We start from the raw sequence: 19,097 nt of genomic DNA on the forward strand, positions 1-19,097 counted from the left end.
AGAAATTTTTCGTTGTGCCCGTAATATAAGTGGTACACCACGTGTTATTATGTAAGTAGTGAGAAATTTTATTTTTATGTTATTAATTTTTTAACACAAGAATTTCACCGCTTATATAAAGATACATAGTGTACCAGCCCATATTCTGGGCACATTAAAAAATCTCTAATCATCTTAACTACTATTGAGCAACAACAACACACAAATAAAATTGAGGAATGTAATTTAATTTGAAGTTTTTTCTTAATAAAAAAAGAGAATATATATATATATATATATATATATATATATATATATATATCTCTTAGGTCATCTCCAGCCGAAGGGTTCAGAAGGTCGAAAAATGTTCGAAAACTGTCTCCAACCGAGGGTTAGGCCAGATGGCTCGTGGACCCCACGAAATCTGAAAAGGCCAAAGGGCCAAAGGGTTGGCCAGAAATGTGAGCATTCTTGTCGGTTATATCCGACAAGAATGCTAGGTCAAATTTTCAAATGCAATGACTATCTAACTTCAGCTAGCCGTTTTTTTTTTTTTAATTTTTTTTATAATTTATTTTTTTTATTTACAATTTTTTTTCCTAAAATTTCTATTTTTAAATTCCATTTTTTTCTATAACATCTATTTTACAAAATTTGTTTCATATTTTTTTAAAATTCTATTTTTTTCCTATAACTTCTTAAGCCATTATACAACATTAACTTAAATTAAGTAATATGAAACAACTAAACAATATGAAACAATATTAAATAACATTAATCAACATAAAAATTATTCATTTAACAACATGAAACTTAAATAACATTTTTAAAAATATTTAACAATATAAAACTTAAACGCCTACTCCATGCTTCTTTAGGTGATCATGCTAATGTCATTTATCCGTTGGATTTGAATTTAAGTTGTAATTTTTAAATAATAAATTATGTTTGACCTTATACCCTTTGGCCCTCTATTAGAGATGATTTTTTATGACAGAGTTAAAACAAGCCCTTTAACTTCGGTTGGAGATGACCTTAACAACAATTGACAACGAAAGAAAAAAGAGGAGTGTGGAAGGTGGGCATGTAAGCGCGCCCAGGGCAGATTTGTGTTTTTTTTTTTTTTAAATTTTTTTTATCTTTGTTAATAAATAATGTTATCAGATAATTTTTTATTAAGATGAAAAGATTTGAAGTCATTTGTGTTGTTTCATAAATTTAAACAGAACAACATTGCATCGATCCCATTGAAGTTTTCCGATTTCGAATTTAAGGTGGACCCGGATCGAACCGCACACTATGCCCACTCTAAGACCTGGTTTGGTATTGAGGTGATTCTGAAAAAAGCTTGTATCAAAAAAAGCTGGGAGCTGTTTTTGTGTTTGGTAAACATTCAGCTTCAGCTTTTTTTCACAGTTTTGGATGAAAAAAAGCCAAAAACAAGAAGATGCAAAACCTAGCTTTGAAAAATCGGTTTTTTTTCACATCTGTTTTACATAAAAGTTTACCAAACATTATAATACTGTTTTTTTTTCAAAAGCACTTTTACAAAAAAGTTTACCAAACATTCTGTTGCTTTATTTCACAACCGCTTATTCTCACAGTACAGCAAAATCAGTTTTTTTTCAAATCACAGCAATACCAAACCAGTCCTAACTGTCACAGCTCAGTGAAAGGGAAGGAGAAAAATGGCGGAAAAGGAGGAAGCGAATGGGCCAAGAGGTCTGCTGTAGAAAGGGAACGGACGATAACCTCTTTCCTTTGGATCGGAGCTTGCTGTCGAGAGGCACGACTTCTCCTTCGTTCAGATCCTCGGCTTCCTCGACTTCCAATCTCTCTCTCTGATCGACCACGCCTTCATCCGCCGCGACACCTCATTCCTCTTTTCCGATCGGTGCGCCTCTTTCTCTGAGCTTGATTTTTCAATTTTTCTATTGATTTACTTTTTATTGGTCGAGCGCTATGAAATTGCTAGAGGCTTAAACGTTATGTGAATTTCTTAAAGATTGTTGGAGAAGTTAAATTTTGAATTTTGGCTCAAATTAACGTGTAATTTTCTTTTTCTAGACACAAATTAGGTTTTGGATTGATGAGTCTGAAATCCGAAATTGTTCGAATTATAAACTCGGCACCAAATTTGTTAGTGTTCTTCACTAGTAGCTTTAGATTTTTTACCGTATGCCGTACAACAAAGTCTATGAGCAAGCAAAGAAGGCGTCGGGCTATGTTTTTTGGCACAAATGGAGATATTGACATTGAGAAAATGAAGCTGTCAAAGTGCTTTCAGGCTTTGCAGGGGCACTCCAGTGCCTTGTGAGCCTTGGCAAGAGACTCATTTCCATCAGGATTTCATCAAAACAAATGGAATCCAACGGCATGTACCTCAGGAGTGAGAGAGACAGAGCTGAGAGATGAATGAGAGAACAGGGGAGGAGTTTCTTGCTGAAATTTTCATAGTTGCGTGTACACCTTGAAGACCTTGTAGAAATACGCATCGCCCTCGGGCATGCAAAATTAAAAATTTTAAATTAATGAATAACCGTTTGGAAATTAGAGTTTAGGATGAGGAAATGGGTGGAATTTGAAGGACCTGTTGCGGCAATAATAAGGGACCTCTCTGAAGATGGAGAATCTGGCTTTCAAGGGATCATCGCCTTCTCTGAAGATGGAGGCTGCAAATTCTTTAAACCCAATCCCGAATCGATCCTGAAATTTTAGTATAGGAATGGGTCTCACATTTTCATTCGTTCGGTAATCCCGAACTGAACTGAAATAAAAATATATATATTAATTTAGGGTTCGAATGGTATTAGAATGGAAGACCTCTGTGCTTAAATCCTTGCAACACTCTTCGTATTTATGTTCAATTTCGTAACTAGAATAGTTCTGCAAGTGGAACTAGCTCACCAGATGGTGTAATTCAATTCATTCCTCAAATTTCGTTTTGTTTTACGATGTTTTACTTATACAATTTGTCTCAATTTTTATGGTTTTACCTGCAGATTAGATTTTGATTGATTCCTTGACAATGTACTGGTGTGATCATGCTATTTAGCACGTCGGTGCTCCATGAATATAGATGTTTGTGAAAAAATTGAAGCGATCATGTTACTCATCAATCTTCATTTGGTTCTGTATTTGTCATCCTGGTTGGATACATCGATTATTCTGTGATTGTATCTATTTGTGCATTGTTTGGTTTTATCTGGTGATAAGGTTTTTTTAGCTTGAAGTCAGAACAATTCATAATTTCATATTTTAATTTGGGATTCCCGATTTGTCCTGAAATCTCGAAAATATTTCGGGATTCCCGAAATTTAGGATTACCGAAAATTTGATTTGTAATTGATCTTCAAATTTTCATTCCTAAAAATTTCGGTTTGGGATTTGAGATACTAGTTTCGATTTGGTATCTCATACCGAACCAGCTCTCGTAGCACCGAAAGCAGAATGTAATATTGTTCATCAAAAAAAAAAAAAAAAAAAAACAAAGAAAGAAGAAAAATATAGTATTAAAATGATATTAATGTATGGATGTTTATAAGGAAAAATCTTTGAGAAATGCCAATAAGACTTCCTCAAAGTAGGACTCTTCGTACATGAGATGACAGAAAGTCCATATAGATTTTGACTTTTGAAAGAGTCTCCCTTGTATTTCTCAAAATCTTTTTTGTTACCGAAACACGAGTGGTATACCATATGTCATTAGGTAGGTAAGGAGAAGTGCTATTTTTTAAGTTTTTAATTTTTTTTTAATATTAAAAAAAGAAAAAGGAAATTTGTCACCGTCACGACTGACGAGATTCGCCAATGGCTTTCTCAAGGCGGACGCCAGATGGCAGCGTCCCAACGTAGGATTCCTGAGGCCGGGTCTCGGGGGCTCCAGGTGTGGTCCGGAAGCTAGGATCCTTGAGTAGGTTACGACTTACGAGCCTTAGGTGCGGGTTCACGAGATCGTACTAGCTAGTTGCATTATTTATCACTTGGATGGTTCTTCTTCCTGATAGCCCTGACAGTCAAGCTCCCCTGTAGCCTCCCCTCTGTGGAAGTGCATATTTTATTTTATTTTTCTCTTTTACGAACACTTTATGGATGCTTAGTAACAAACGCTCCATCAGGATTCATTAGGATCCTCCTAACCAGCTTATCGGACTGTTTAAATTTTATCTAACAGTTACAAACAGATGATCTCTTTAAAAATTATAATAATTATAACCATTAAATAAAATTTAAACGGTCCGATAAATCTAGTCAGGAAGATCCTCACTACAAATCCGTAGAAAATCCATAGAAAATCACAAATGCGTAGCTATAGCTTTGGATTTGATTCTAGGGGAACCACAAATCCGCAGAAAATCACAACTATTCCAGTGGTTCCGCAAGAGTCAAAATTCTCCACATCTTTGTTTGACTTGAGGCCTGGAAAATCGAGGTGGCGAAAGTCACTTGTTTGTTTATGGTTTATTTGCAAAATCGTATCAAGGCACACTACACAACTAAGGACAAATGAAATATACATGAACATATTTCCAACACAGGGGGTAATTAATTTAGAAAAACATTTTTGTCAAGCTAACACACCAATTCATGCATATGACTTGGTTCTTCTTTTGTTAAAGAGTCCTATTTTATTTTAAGAACGTATTAGGAAGGCTAAGGTGCACACATTCTTGTCCTAAAAAGATTTTTCTTGTACAATCAGATTATGAATCCTGAAAGCAAAAACGGAATAAGAATGCAAGTGTGCTTTCATATCCCAAATAGATTAGAAGACTTAATCATACTATGAGTGTCAACCACACCCTACACTTATAAATAGGGTGCGCCAAAGAGGGGTGAAAAGCTAAGCATAACACAAAGACACATCAGAGAGAAAAGATTGGTTCTAGGCTATGTTGCACACTACGATACGACATTGGTATACATCAAATTTTAAAAAGCGAAGACACGATATACGACATTAAAAAAAAAAAAATATATATATATATATATATATATATATATATATATATAATATCATAAAATAAGCATTCAAGAGAAAACCAAACAATGCTAAGAGTAGTTCCAGTGTGTGAAATCTCCCGCTAGGCAATATACTATGCAATCCATCCAGTGAATAGTAACTGCCATTAATGAACAGTAATCGCCTTTTGCATATCCACCGTTGTACTTCAATAGCCATGATAATAGGCAATAAAATATTAGTATTTTTTTTATTTTTAAAATAATACAAAATAATTTTAATTGTAATTTCGGATAAGATTTTTAATCGTTCTCGTTGCGCCACGTGTCATTATCAGAAAAGTTATTAAATAATACAAAACAATTTTATTTGTAATTTCGGATAAGATTTTTAATCGTTCTCGTTACGCCACTTGTCATAAAATCCGAAAAGACAATTATTGGTGATGGATTTCCGATAAGATTTTTAATCGTACTCGTTGCGCCACGTGTCATTATCCGAAAATACAATTATTGGTGATGGATTTTTGATAAGATTACTAACCAATCACGTCGCGCCACGTGTCATAATCTGTTTACAATCTTTGAGGATAGATTTCCATCAGATTTTTAATAAATGACGGCATGCCACGTGGCATTATCTACAACCTAATCCTTTCTGAATCCTCCATATAATCCACCATCAATCCTTACAAATCTCACACCAATTTTCTCAAGATCTCTATCATTATTCATAGTTTCTGCTTCATTCTTTACAAAAATCTCTATCATTATTCATAGTTTCTACTTCTTTTTTACAATGTCTTCTTCTTCCTCAAGGATGATGTAGGAACTCGATCAGCAAGAGGAAGAATTGTTTAACCAATCAAAAGTAATGTTCAATCTCCAAGCGACAAAAAATGAGAGGGAAGATGATGAGGAGCGTAGAAGGAGAGATGATGAAGTAAGAATGGGCAGAGCCTCACATTCCCGTCGAGTCATCCAAGCTGTGGTTCAGATCTGCAGGCCCAGCCATTCCGGAAACCTTGATAGAAGCAGACAACGACGAGGTACAGAACTCTATGACAATTATTTTATCGATAATAGTGCATTCCCTGATACGTACTTTAGACGTCATTTTAGAATGGAACGACATTTGTTCAACAAAATTATGATTGCTGTTTGCAACCATGATTCTTACTTTGTGCAACATAATGATGCTTTTGGTGCTATGGGTCTCATTCATAAGCAAAAAATTACTACTACCTTGCAGATGCTTGCATATGGAGCATCTGCAGACCAAGTGGATGAGATAACGAGGATGGGGAAATCAACCATTCTTGAGTCCCTGATGGCGTTTTGCGAAGCAATCGAATCTATCTACACAGCAGAGTACCTCCGGAAACCTACTGACATGGACTTGCAAAGGTTTCTGAAGAAGGCTGAGATGTGAGGTTTTCCTGGGATGATTGGAAGCATTGATTGTATGCACTGAACGTGGAAAAACTATCCAAGTGCATGGCAAGGTGCTTATGGGGACAGAAAAGGAGCAAAAAGTATCATTTTGGAGGCGGTGGCATCTTTTGATAGATGGATTTGGCACTCCTTTTTCGGGGTTCCGAAAGCTCAAAATGACCTCAACGTCCTTGCCCAATCCCCAATGTTCAACTATGTCCTACAAGGAAATGCACCAAAAGTCACGTACTGCGTCAACAGACGTATGTACGACGGTCCATGCTACTTAGCAAACGGCATTTACCCAAGGTGGTCAACATTTGTCAAAACAGTACCACGTCCGTGAAGTGCAAAGGAAAAACACTTTGCAAGCTGTCAAGAGGGGTGTAGGAAGGATGCAGAGCATTGTTTTGGTATCCTCCAAGCTCGCTGGGTGATTGTCAGGGGTGCTGCCAGATTGTTTGATATAGAGTCGTTTCGATCCATCATAATGACGTGCATCATTCTTCACAACATGATTGTGGAAGATAAGTACGATTATGATACCATTGATGAATATGAGCCAAACACGATGAACAATTCAAGAACATGTATATATTGCGCTCATGACGCCACCAAAGAACCCGTGTAACATGAGCCATTAGAAAGGGATAGACGTTACAATGAATTGGTCATTCAACGATATACTGCACTTCAAAGGCCACGTATGCACAATGCCCAGCAAAATGACTTCATAAATCACCAGTGGACATTGAAACAAGCTGAAGATAATTAAGTTCATTTATTGTGTTTGTTTTTATTTGGTGTGTTTATTTAATTTTAGTTGGTATGTTTTTTTTAGTTCAGCTTTAGTGAGTTTTTTATTATTCGGTATGTTTATGTAATTTTATTTGGTGTGTTTTTGTCATTTAAATAAATATTCTCTTAGTATAAATAACTTACCAAATTCAATAAATTTACTCACTTTAAATAAAGTACTAAATTCAATAAATTGGAAACAACATAAAGTACTATATTCAATAAATAATAAATTACAACCCAAATTGATTGGAAAATTATGAGCTCCGATTACAAAAACTACTCTATTCATCATCACTTAACCAATTTGTGATGCTAGGATGATCTTCTCTTGTGGTGCTAGGACCATCTTGTTTTGCTCTCGCTTCTCTTGCACGCCTTCTTCGCATCACGTCCGCTTTCTCCGACTTCCAAAAATATTTAGAATTTGGAGACTTCCCTTCTAAAGGCGTGTTCATAATCTCACGATCTTGTTGAGCCATTCTTTCTTCTCTAACCTGTTCCATTTCTTGCCTGAGTAGCTCTCTTTCTCTCTCATTAGCTTGAAATTCTCTCTCAATAGCTGCAGCTTTTGCTTCATCTCTAACCTTATCCGCCTCAAATTTCGCCATTTCCAACGCTAAAGTCAATTCATCTTGGCGAGCAAGTTCTTCAATGTACTTTGAATAATCATTCTTGGAAGCACTTTTTTTTTTTTTAAAGCCTTCTTACCTTCAGGCCTAATTGAATAACGAGTCGAACCCGATGCTTGTTCAGGGAATGACGTTTCGAGCACTTCTGCATCATCTTCATTAACATGCGAAAACGAGAAAAAAACAAATTAAATGTTTTATCTTATTGTTTGTCTCGGTTTTGCAAGATTGGAGGGTCCTCACACAGATTTAAACACATGCATGTGTTAGATCTTGCTACATTTCACAACCATAAATCGGAAACGAGAAAAAAACAAATTAACACACATGGAGGAGTGATTTACCTTCATGCATCTTAGCTTTGCACGCTTGTTCCTCCATGGATGGGTTAGAGAAACACGTATGAAGAAGCGGCTGTGAGATGGAAGGTTTGGAAGAATGGGCGTCGGGTGAGAGGCTGAGAGAAATGAGAGAGGGCTGCGAGGGTTGAGATTGGAGAAATGAGAGCCCTTCTGATTTTTCTAGAGAAAGAGAGTGGCTTTGGTTTCTTAAAAACAACGTTATTATTATTCTGAAAAGGGGATGGGAATGGACAGAAGAGGGCTTGGGCTCGAGGGCAAAACCAATGTTGGATTAAACGCAGCTAGGGTTTTTTTGTTTCAAATAACAAATGAAGCTGCTACATCTTTATATTGCAGCCGTTGCTAGAGTTTGACACATGTATTGGGCTTCTACGTGTTGGTCAGCGCGATTTCCCCAAGCATCCCAGGTGACGAGTTCGATCCCATCGCCTGTCAAATTTCCACTTTCTTTTTCTGTTTTGTTTCCAGCGCCTTTCCTCAGTTCCAGGTTCAGGTTCGAACCGTGCCAGGTGTGTCCAATTCCTTTTATTTTGTTTTGTCATTTATTTGTTATTTTATTTTATTTTTTCTGTTTTTATTTTTCCTTTCCTAGTTTATTTTGTTTGCTTTTGCTCGATGTTTTTTTTTCTTTTTTTTTTTTTCAAAAATTTGTTGTTCTAGGGAATAGTCTTTTTATTTTTTATTTTTCTTTTATTTTTCACACCTTGAGGACAATGTGTGATTTAAGTGTGGGGTGGGAAAGTAGAAGTTTTGGGTATTTTAATTTTTGTGTCAGTTAAAAATTTTCGTTTTTAAGTTAATATCCATAGTTTATTTTAAACGGTAGAACAAATGGACATGGTGAAGATTAATCTCACATTAAAGTCTTTTTTATTTATCGTTGTTTAGACACTCATTCATGAATTATACTTTGAAATTTGCACATCACACCAACATGGTTTGTGGGGAGTGAGATTGGAACATTTACATTTTGTCTAAGTGTATTTTAATTTTTGTTCTAAATAAACTAAAGCTAGTTGTTATAAATGAAGTAATAATTGTCCCACCCGAGGCTTTGCTTAGTAACTGGGCCAGTCCTGCCTAATTAACAGTGATTCTTGCGTTAAACGGTAGAGTTTTGGCATAGGGCATGGTGGTTAGTTGGTTTCATAACATTTTCAGCTCGAGTTAATAAGTCCTTAGGGGTGCTCTACATCTAATGCTGTAAAGCCCTAGTGGTTTGGGAGTCATTGACCTAAAATTTGCTACATGGGTTGGATCGAAAGGTTAAGGGAACCGACGTTGCATGACCACTATTGTTACTAAAAAAAAAAAAAATTATTATGAAGAAAAAAATAGAGAGAAAAAATTGATTATATAAGTGTGTGAAGAATTAAATGAAAGGGATGAGAGGTAAGAGTTTCGGTCGAGTCTCCTTAAGTATGATGGTTCACTTTACACCGAAGGAAGTTTGTGAATTCTTTTCTAATTGATTCTAAATGGCTTTAGACTCTGTGGTGGGATTGGTTGGAACTTTGAAAAGATGTTCTGATTTTTAATATTTTCTATAGATTGCAACTTGAAAGTGAAAATTTTGTTTTAGCTAGGTTTTATTCAAGTTTTTAGTCCATTAGCTTTTATTTTTCTTGTCTAGATTTGTTTTGCTTGAGGACAAGCAAAAAGCTAAATTTGGGGGTATTTTGATGAGTAGATTTTATATTCTATATTTAACCTTATTCTTAGTATATTTTGGTTATTATTTTGGAAGAATTTTGATACTTTGAATTGTATTTTCAATATAGGACTTTCGATTTCCTCTGGAGCAAAACGTGATCAAATGAATGAATTTTGGAGTAATTCTAGTTGGAGGCGTTCGTGAGTCACTTAGCTTGATTGTGTCCAAATATCAGATTTTTCCATTAAGCGGCTATTTTCTAGCAATAAAATAAAGGAGCAATGCACGGTGCTGGAAAAGTGACGTTTTGAGCTTGAATTGCATTTTTGGAGCCCAAGATGATATCTGATGGGTTCGTGGCTTTCTGGAGATGTGTTTAGAACGTTCCGATCTTCAAAACAAGCAATCATGGGTCGGATTTGGAGGATATTTGAGACTAAAACATGGATGGACTGTTTCTTTGCAAATTCTCCTAACTTAATTAGGACTTTATTTTTTTAAGATATTTTATTATTATTTAGTTTCCTAGTTGGAATAAAAGACCTTGTTTTTAGGGATTGTGCGATGGATGTTAGGGATATAAGGCTTTGGCCGGTTTTAGTTTAGGTGCTACGTTTCTTTTATGCGATTTAGGAGATGGAGAATAATCGATAGGGTTTTTGAAGATTTCAGATTTTTACTTTAAGGTGTTTTCAATCCTTTTCTTGATAATAATATTTTCTATGATTTTAATTATGAATATGCATAACTAATTCGTTTTGTTAGGGTGAAGCCCTGAGCCTTAGCATGAATAAATAATTAAAATTCATAGGATTGTTAGGTGATGCTGGAACCCATAAGTAATTAACATTCATAGGATTGCTAGGTGATGGTGGATCCCTAGTGCTTTTATGAATTGGTATTTAAAACTCTTTTCTTTTATCGTATTAGTTTGGGCAAATTTACTATTTATTTTTAATTAAAATTCGTTTTTAATATTACCCAATTCCAAAATCTCTTTTCTCAAATTTTAATTTTAAGTAGTTAATTGGAATTGTTTCTACATAAATTATTGAAATAGTCCTTATGGAGAACGACGTTGCATGAGCATCGATACTACAACAACCTTATACTCTTTCTTTAGGTTCTAAAAATCCTATCATACTTGTTAGAATTCCTCTGTCCCACATCGACCAGAAGGCTTGAGAACAAGCCCTTTAAATAGAATTACCCCACTCTAACTAACACCAAAGTCTTTTGCAATAAAACCTCACACCTGACGTATTGAGCAGGTGACCAAGTGGGGACAATATCAAAGTTGTTAAAGTGGGCTCTCGGCCCATCTACCTAAAATTTAACGTGGTATCAGAGCCAAGGGACGAGCTCGTACTACCACGTGAACGGGTGAGTCCCCTTTGGCCCTACGCGAATGGGTGAGCCTCGACATGGCTCCACATAGAGCAAAAGATGCCACGTGCCACTAGCCCAGCGCGAACGGGTGAGCCCCAACTTGGCTCCATGTGGTTACCGATGTGTGAAACTTCACGTGTGACCCATAAAAATGGGGTTTCACGTGCGAGGGAGTATTAGAATTCATCTGTCCCACATCGGCCAAAAGGCTTAACAAGCCCTTTAAATAGAATTACTCCACTCTAATTAACACCAAGGCCTTTTGCAATAAAACCCCACACCTAACGGATTGAGAAGGTGGCCAAGTGGGGACAATATCAGTGTTGTTAGAGTAGGCCCTCGGTCCATCTACCTGAAATTTAACAATACTACCTATATGTAAACCCTAAACTTGAGAGTTAAAATAAGTTGAGAACTAACAGTAAAATAGGTTCCTAGATCACAAACCCCAACCCCAAATATCAAAACCAGCATACCATAGGGAGTTGCGGCCTCTTAGGAACGAAGTGTATGTGGTGGAAGATTACACTATTCGAATTCGAAGACGGTCTCGCGGCGAATGAGATAGATGAATGACTTATCGAGCTGAAAGTGAGGGTGTGATTCATGGATTTGTGTGGAGGAGAAGTCGTGCCTCCAAGAAGATGGAGCTGAAAGTGAGGGTGTGATTCATGGATTTGTGTGGAGGAGAAGTTGTGCCTCCAAGAAGATGGAGCTAAGAGTGGGGGTGCGATTTAGTATGAAAAAAAGGCGGATAGAGACCTCAATAGATCACCTCAATTTTATACTCAGAGATAGAAGATGGATAACAATTCAATGGATGATATTGAGATAAGGAAATCTAATCTAATGGTTATAAAGAGTTTGAAATCTTATTTAGATAAGAAATAACTGATCATGATATAGGCATGACATAATCTAATAATGGAGTCATGACATAGGCATGACATAATCCAATAATGGAGCCATTCTAGTTATGTTTTTGTAAAGAAATAAATTTAGTGTTAGAATTTGAAGTTTTTATTGTCAAAATGTTTACAAAATTATTTTAGAACAATGTAATATTAAATTAATTAAATTTTTTTGCACCCAATCAAATTGTCACATAAAATCGTTAAAACCTCAAATCTTCAAATTTAGGGATTCTACTACAGATGAGAGATAAAGAAAAAAAAAAAGATATAGTGATCATGCTGTAAAACCATGTTCATTTCTATTTGACGTTATTTTTTCTCCTTCACAGAGCAGCGCTATCTCCCCAACCCATAACCTAGTGTGGAATCTGGATCGTTTCACTGAGCACCATTTCTTTTAGATAGAGAGATGTTTTGACTCTATTGTATCAAGTCATAACCTATGCCTTCGATTATGTCATGCATATGTAACATAACAAACGCATTTTAAACAAGTGAATCGAACATCAAAAGCCAAATAAATTAATTGAAATTCCCAAAAGCACAATTCTTCTAAAGGGTTTACTAATAATTTCTTTCCCAAAACTTCACAACCCGACCGCTTGCTTTGCTTCAACTTGTGCAGTGGTCCCTTCCCTTTTGCTCCAAAAAGTGCTTCTGCATTGCTTTGATTAGTTGATTTTCCACTAATACTTGTAGGATGGTCCAAATTAGAGGGCTGTTTATATTAATTAATCTAAAAAACCAAGTTCAAGTGATGAAAACATCACCTTAATTTGTAGCTTTAGTTGGTAGCTTCCTTTCGCATGAACCAATTAAACAATTCTGGCTCAAGTTTCATATTTTATTTTTATTTATTATAGTTTTATTGTTTTATTATAATAAATAGGGGTTCAATTCAATCCATTGGCCCCCTGAGTAATTTGGATTCTCTTCAAACCTTACTGTTCAGGATCAAAGGACCAGGAAAATCGGGTCATGGAATAAGTTCATAGGGACCGCTTCTAACCATCTTGTTACCCTAGAATGAACATAAATCAATTAGATGGAGAAAGAGAGGCTCGAGAGTCTGATAATGAGTCTTACTTGTTCCCCTTACTGCCCAACCTTAAAGTGAATAGCTAATGCGTGAATTCAATTTGAATGGTCCGAATTACCTGTGTATTGAGATATGGACAATGAAATCCGGACAGTCCCTCCCTGAGTCTTGCAGCAACAAAGGCAGAATATATAATATTAAAGTGGTGTTCATGTATGCATGTTACAAGGAAGGCCCTCCCTGCTGGGTGGTGGTTGAACCAATAAATTTGGTGGTTCACCGCTTGCGGCTTCGATAAGTAGAGTAGCTGCTACTTAGACGAGCTCAAGTTTTCTTTTTATTTATTTTATTTATTTGGTACTAATAATGAATGAAATTATAGAGGCAAAAAAATAATGAAACTATAGAGGCATTCCTTTCATTTGTTAAAGCTTATTTTTTAAATGCGATGCTTTTCTGACCAAGGTTGGCAGCCAGGCGGTACGAAAGATTCTCTCTTACAACCAAAATATAGTTTTAATGACATTAGGGGTTCAATATGTCTTTAATGTTTGAAAATTGCATAATTTGTCGAGTAAATGCTTGATAAGTGGTGAACTGCACAATTGGGCCATATTACGAGCGTTAGGCCTAGATTCCGAGATCAGGAGATCGTAGTAAATTTTTTTTATCTTTGATTTAAGGGACTTAGTTATCTCACATAAATTAAATATCCACCAAATGAGACTCATAAGTTAAATATCTATCCATCGGTAGACACCATCTATGAAGAGGAATTAGTACCCGGAGACCAAATTTCACTATATGGACATACCATCACCATATTATTCGGTCACAATGATACAGTGTTAAGTTTCTCTTTGCATGACATTGTATCATTGATACAGAACGCCACAATGGTTGTATACATACGCAATGAAAGCCTATTGTATCACTCAAACTCCTAATCAAAACTCCTTTTAGTCCATGCACCTTCAACAACATTCACTTCATTTTGTTAGGACAATAATTGCAATGCATTAATTGGTTGTTTTAGAATAATTGATTTGATAAAGAACAGAAGATGATCTTTATAAAGAAATAGTCAAGTGGAAGACACACAGCATCTATATGGTGCAAATCTAGAAAAGAAGAACTTGAAAAATTATCAGTTTCATATAAAATTACCATATAATATAACATGTACCGTTCTCGTGTAGTTTTTATTTGAATGCATCATGGATGACAATTGATAGTGTGGCGACGTAGAATACTAAACTATATATCCAGTAGGAGAACCCTATTGGTGGGGTTTTGGGAATTAAACAACATCATTAGTGTTTTATGTTGCTGATCTAACCCTGCCTACCATATTCTCAGATTCATCTCATAAGAATTCAGTGTGTTTTCAGAGGGAGGGAAACTCTCTTGTAACCAAAGAAATCACGTGGCGAACATTTATTAGACAAGTGGTGACTTCTTGAATGCGTACAAAATAGTTATTGAATGATTCCTGCCACAAAGATTATGCCTCAGTTGTACAAGAGTTTATCTTCTTCAGCAGATGAGTAGTGCACTTTTAATACGTGACAAACATCCATTAGACTACTGATAGTTCTTAGGTAGCAACTCAAAAACTGCAACACAAGTGATCACATATGCAACTACAAAAAATGTTATTGACTCTAAAACTTGTTGAATCATGAAAATCCTAAATACAATTGATTGCAAATGTATTCCTAGAACTTTACACACAAATCTCTCAAAACAAAGTCAAACAAAAAAAATATATATAAGCAAAATATGTTACAACATAAACTCAAACCCAAAACCAACTCCAAAACATTTGAGGCTTCAAAATTAACCTTTCTCTACCTCTGTAAACTCTTTAATCTTTCTGAAACTATGAACAGAGTCCCTCTGCTTGAAGGCCCTGCAGACACTCCATTAAAAAAGATGGGTGCTTCAAATGTATCCTAGCACAAAATAATGGGAAATTGCTCTGAACCTTTTACTGAATTAGTATCTTCCTCTCTGGTTTTAGAGGGTTTTGCAACCCACCAAACTCTCAAGCTCTTATCAAGTCCTCCACTGTACAACATGAATCCGCCGCCGACGTTATTTGGTGCTGCCTGCAAGCACTTCACTGGTCCTTCATGGCCGCTAATTACCCCAACTTTACATAGCTTACCGAAAGCCTCCCTCTTCCATATGCCGATGCTCTTATCCGCCGAGCCGCTGCACAGCATCTCCCCCATCAAACACATCGACAAAACCGCCATCCCATGTGCTTTTGTTTCGCAAACCAGCTTCCAACTTACCACAAGTTTGTTTTGAACATCACCACCATTAGTATTGCTATTACTCGCTTCCCATCCCATCACAAACCCGTCGGAGCCACCTCCATAAACCCATCTCCCATCCTCTGAAACGATCACGGAGTTAAGCGAAACATCCTTGTGCCCCTCCAGAATACCCTTCAAGCAATGTGTGCTCTTCTTCTTCCCCTCTTTTCCCCAAGCTTTGATTTTCCCATCTGCAGAAGCAGAATACACAGTCCCTTTACTTGCCACCAACCCGTTGATTGCGTCGTCGTGAGCCTTAATCGACTCAACGCACTTCAAATCCGAGATTCTCCACACCTTCAGAGTCTTGTCCCATGAACCAGAGTAAATCAACTCGTTATGGAAAGCCAAACACGATATACTATCGGCGTGTTCGATCCACAATCGCTTGTGATGTCTCCGAGTTTGGACATAATTACTCTGCTTCATGAACTTACCCAAATAGTCTTTCGTTGTTGGAAGCGTGTCGACAAGCCTAAAGACATTCTCCGACCTCCGCGAAACCTTCCAAACCCTGATCCTGCTGTCCTGGTGCGCTGTAAACACCTTGTTCCCGACAGCAACAACCGCCTTGACGCTGCCATCGCCTTGTCCGAATTTCGTGAAAGGCCTTAAATCCGGCTGTTGCCAGACTATGATGTCTTTGCCTTGTGAGGCGCTGAGGATGAATTCACCACACAAGGCCAAGCACGAAACCGAGCCTACATGTCCGGGGAGCACCGCCAACGATCGATACGAGAAGGACCTGGATAAGGGTACGCAGGGGAATTGATACTTGACATGATCCTGGAGCGAAAAGCGGCCTGAATCCGGCGGGCTGTCATCGGCCTCGCTGCTGGTGCTGCTGCTGGTGCTTGTTGCTGATGCAGAGAGCAAGGGAGTTGTTGAGAGACGTTTGTTTTCTAACAGAGTGGGATTCATTGGATGAAACATGGTCACACAGAGAGAGAGGGAGAGAGAGAGAGAGAGAGCAGTAAAGAAATAGAGAGAGAGAGAGAGAGAGAGAGAGAGAGAGCTAAGGAAAGGAGCGGATTAGGGGACACGGATTTCTTGGTGGAAAGATTAGGGACATATACATATTTAAATGGGGAGAGAGGGGGAGGTGCAACGGCTACTTTGACATGTAGGGAAGAAAATTAATTTTAATCATGAAAACTAAAAGTAGGTTGCCATGGACATGGAGGGGACCATTCAAAACGCAGACTATACCCTTTCCTTTTTTTATTGCGAGACTCGTTTAAAAGTGAGATTTTTTATGGAATTCTTGTCATTTCATGTTTTTTGTCCAATTTTTTCATGCCAACATTATAGAACTGTGACAAAAATATGAGTTGACGAAGAATCTATACAGAGTTCCACTTTGAAAGAGTCTCCTCATCATTTCTATCAGTCAAAATAATAAAAAGAAAAAAAAAAAAGAGAATCGGTTGTAGAGCTTTTATTTATTTATTTAATTATTTATAAATTTTATTGTGTTTAGAGGGTTGTTTGTTGAACAATTATGGCATATTCTAAAATAATGTGTCCCCAACCCCTAAGCCAAGGAAAAAGAAAGGAAATTAAATATTTTCTCATGCCGTATGACGCAAGAAACAACTTACAGAGGAAAAAAGAAAGAAAAGATATCTCATGGCGCTGCTCATGGGAAAGGGATATTTGCTTAGTTTTGGACTCCATATTTAACTTCTAACATTATTACGTACTTCCGACACTATCACTATTGAGACCACCAGGCTCATTTGATCAATGTAAATCACAGTTTTGGAGCTCTTTTTTTTATTAGTTTGAGTAGTTTGGTACCTCGACTGCTTCATTAGTTGGACCCTTGCTTTGTCAAATATCCTCCAATGGTCTCATTTGATCAATGTAAATCACAGTTTTGGAGCTTTTTTTAATAATTTGAGTAGTTTAGTACCTCGACTGCTTCATTAGTTGGACCCTTGCTTTGTCAAATATCCTCCAATGTATGCTAGATTTGCCAACAAAAACATACAGACTTGATAGCTGACACATTACCCGTCAAAGCTGGGAAAGTTGATTGCTTTGTTTCCACCATAAGCCACTATTTTATTTGTGTTTTTTTTTTTAGTACATCAATATTTTTACATTAAGAGGAGGGAGAGTTTGGCCAAGCCACATAATAAGCATCCTAATTTGGTATCAAATTCGTCATCCATGAGATTCGAACCTAAGACTTCTCATTTCCAATTGAAGAGGAATATCACCAGACCGTAATACTAAGTGGCTTTAAATTTATATGTCTTAGACCATCTCCAACCCTTGGGTATTATATTATTAGTTTATTGTATTAAAAAAAAAAAGTAAATACGAGTTTCGTTTTTCAGATGTCATGATGATTAAAGACTCATTTGTAAGTACTTTTAAAAGGTTGAAAGCGTTTTTATAAAAAAAAAATGTTCGATGATTTCAAAAAGCACTTAAAGTACTTTTTGCAAGAAGTATTAGGGATGTGCTCCTTCTAGGAAGCACCAGTTATATGCTTCTTGTAGTAAGTACTTCAAATGTTTTTTCATGATTTACTTGTATTTTTACAAAAGATTGGTTCCAAAATATTTTCACAAATAACGGTTTCAGCCATTTTAAAAATAGTTTCAAACGAACCCTAAGAATTTGAAATGAGAGTTGAATTTAAAACACCCAAAACACATTCATTTACTCTCTATCGTTGATATCAAATTTAATGGTCACTAGTCACCAGATGACCAAGAGAACATTTCTGATGCAATGATGATACGACAAAAAGAAGGAAAACATAAGCGTGAGGTGTATGATTGTTGAAAGTGATTTGGTTAAGCTCTAAAGCACTAGAGTATCATTATCTTACATGAATCACATTAATTCACAGCCAATTAACAACTTAATTTTCAGTACTTAATTGTTTTCTTCTCCGACTAAGTGGAAATTACACAAAAGAGATAGACAAAGCAAGATTAGGAGGCTAGAAACATGCATTTTCAATCTAAAGCTTTTGGTCCAAGTATATTTAGTTAAATGCAAAGCTTTATTAGCCGTTAGGTTTAATATATTGGACCACCACCCAGCTCTGATGATTGACCCTAATATATACCCAAAATATTACTACTTTTTCATTGCCCAAATATTAAACGCTTTCATACAAAATGGTCGGTTCAAGCTCTTACTTTTTGATTTATAATAACATGACTTTAGTATCCGGAGCTTAAGGAATTTCGGTCTCTTAATTTGTGTGAAAGAGAAATCAGAGCTCTTGATTTGTGTAAAGTATGTTAGCAAAATGAGTTAATGAAGATCGTCAGATTAAATTTGAATAGTCTGAATTGTCAAATCTTATAACTCTGGATAGTGTGATGTTAATATCAATATAAAAGAGAAATCAGAGCTCTTGATTTGTGTAAAGTATGTTAGCAAAATGAGTTAATGAAGATCGTCAGATTAAATTTGAATAGTCTGAATTGTCAAATCTTATAACTCTGGATAGTGTGATGTTAATATCAATATAAAAGCGCTATTCTCTCATAAAGTATAATTAACGTTTAGAATTTTCACATGGAACAATGTGTTTCCCAAGAAATTGGGGGAGAAGTCACCAGGAAAAGGTAAGATTAAAAAA

At 36.3% G+C, this 19,097-nt stretch overlaps 1 protein-coding gene across 1 annotated transcript; it reads right to left on the reverse strand.

Moving 5' to 3' along the window:
• Positions 1-14,986: 14,986 nt before the first annotated feature.
• Positions 14,987-16,420, reverse strand: LOC137733248 (protein JINGUBANG-like). The gene has a single exon (XM_068472394.1). It carries the CDS (start codon positions 16,418-16,420, stop codon positions 15,119-15,121), a length of 1,302 nt encoding a protein of 433 aa, XP_068328495.1. The 3' UTR covers positions 14,987-15,118.
• Between the last annotated feature and the right edge of the window lie 2,677 nt (positions 16,421-19,097).

The sequence above is a fragment of the Pyrus communis genome, chromosome 5 (genome assembly GCF_963583255.1).
Source record: "Pyrus communis chromosome 5, drPyrComm1.1, whole genome shotgun sequence".
Lineage (NCBI taxonomy): Eukaryota > Viridiplantae > Streptophyta > Magnoliopsida > Rosales > Rosaceae > Pyrus > Pyrus communis.

What these genes read in the sequence shown, in the direction of transcription:
- LOC137733248 (XM_068472394.1), bottom strand. Translation starts at nt 16,420, where the DNA reads ATGTTTCATCCAATGAATCCCACTCTGTTAGAAAACAAACGTCTCTCA.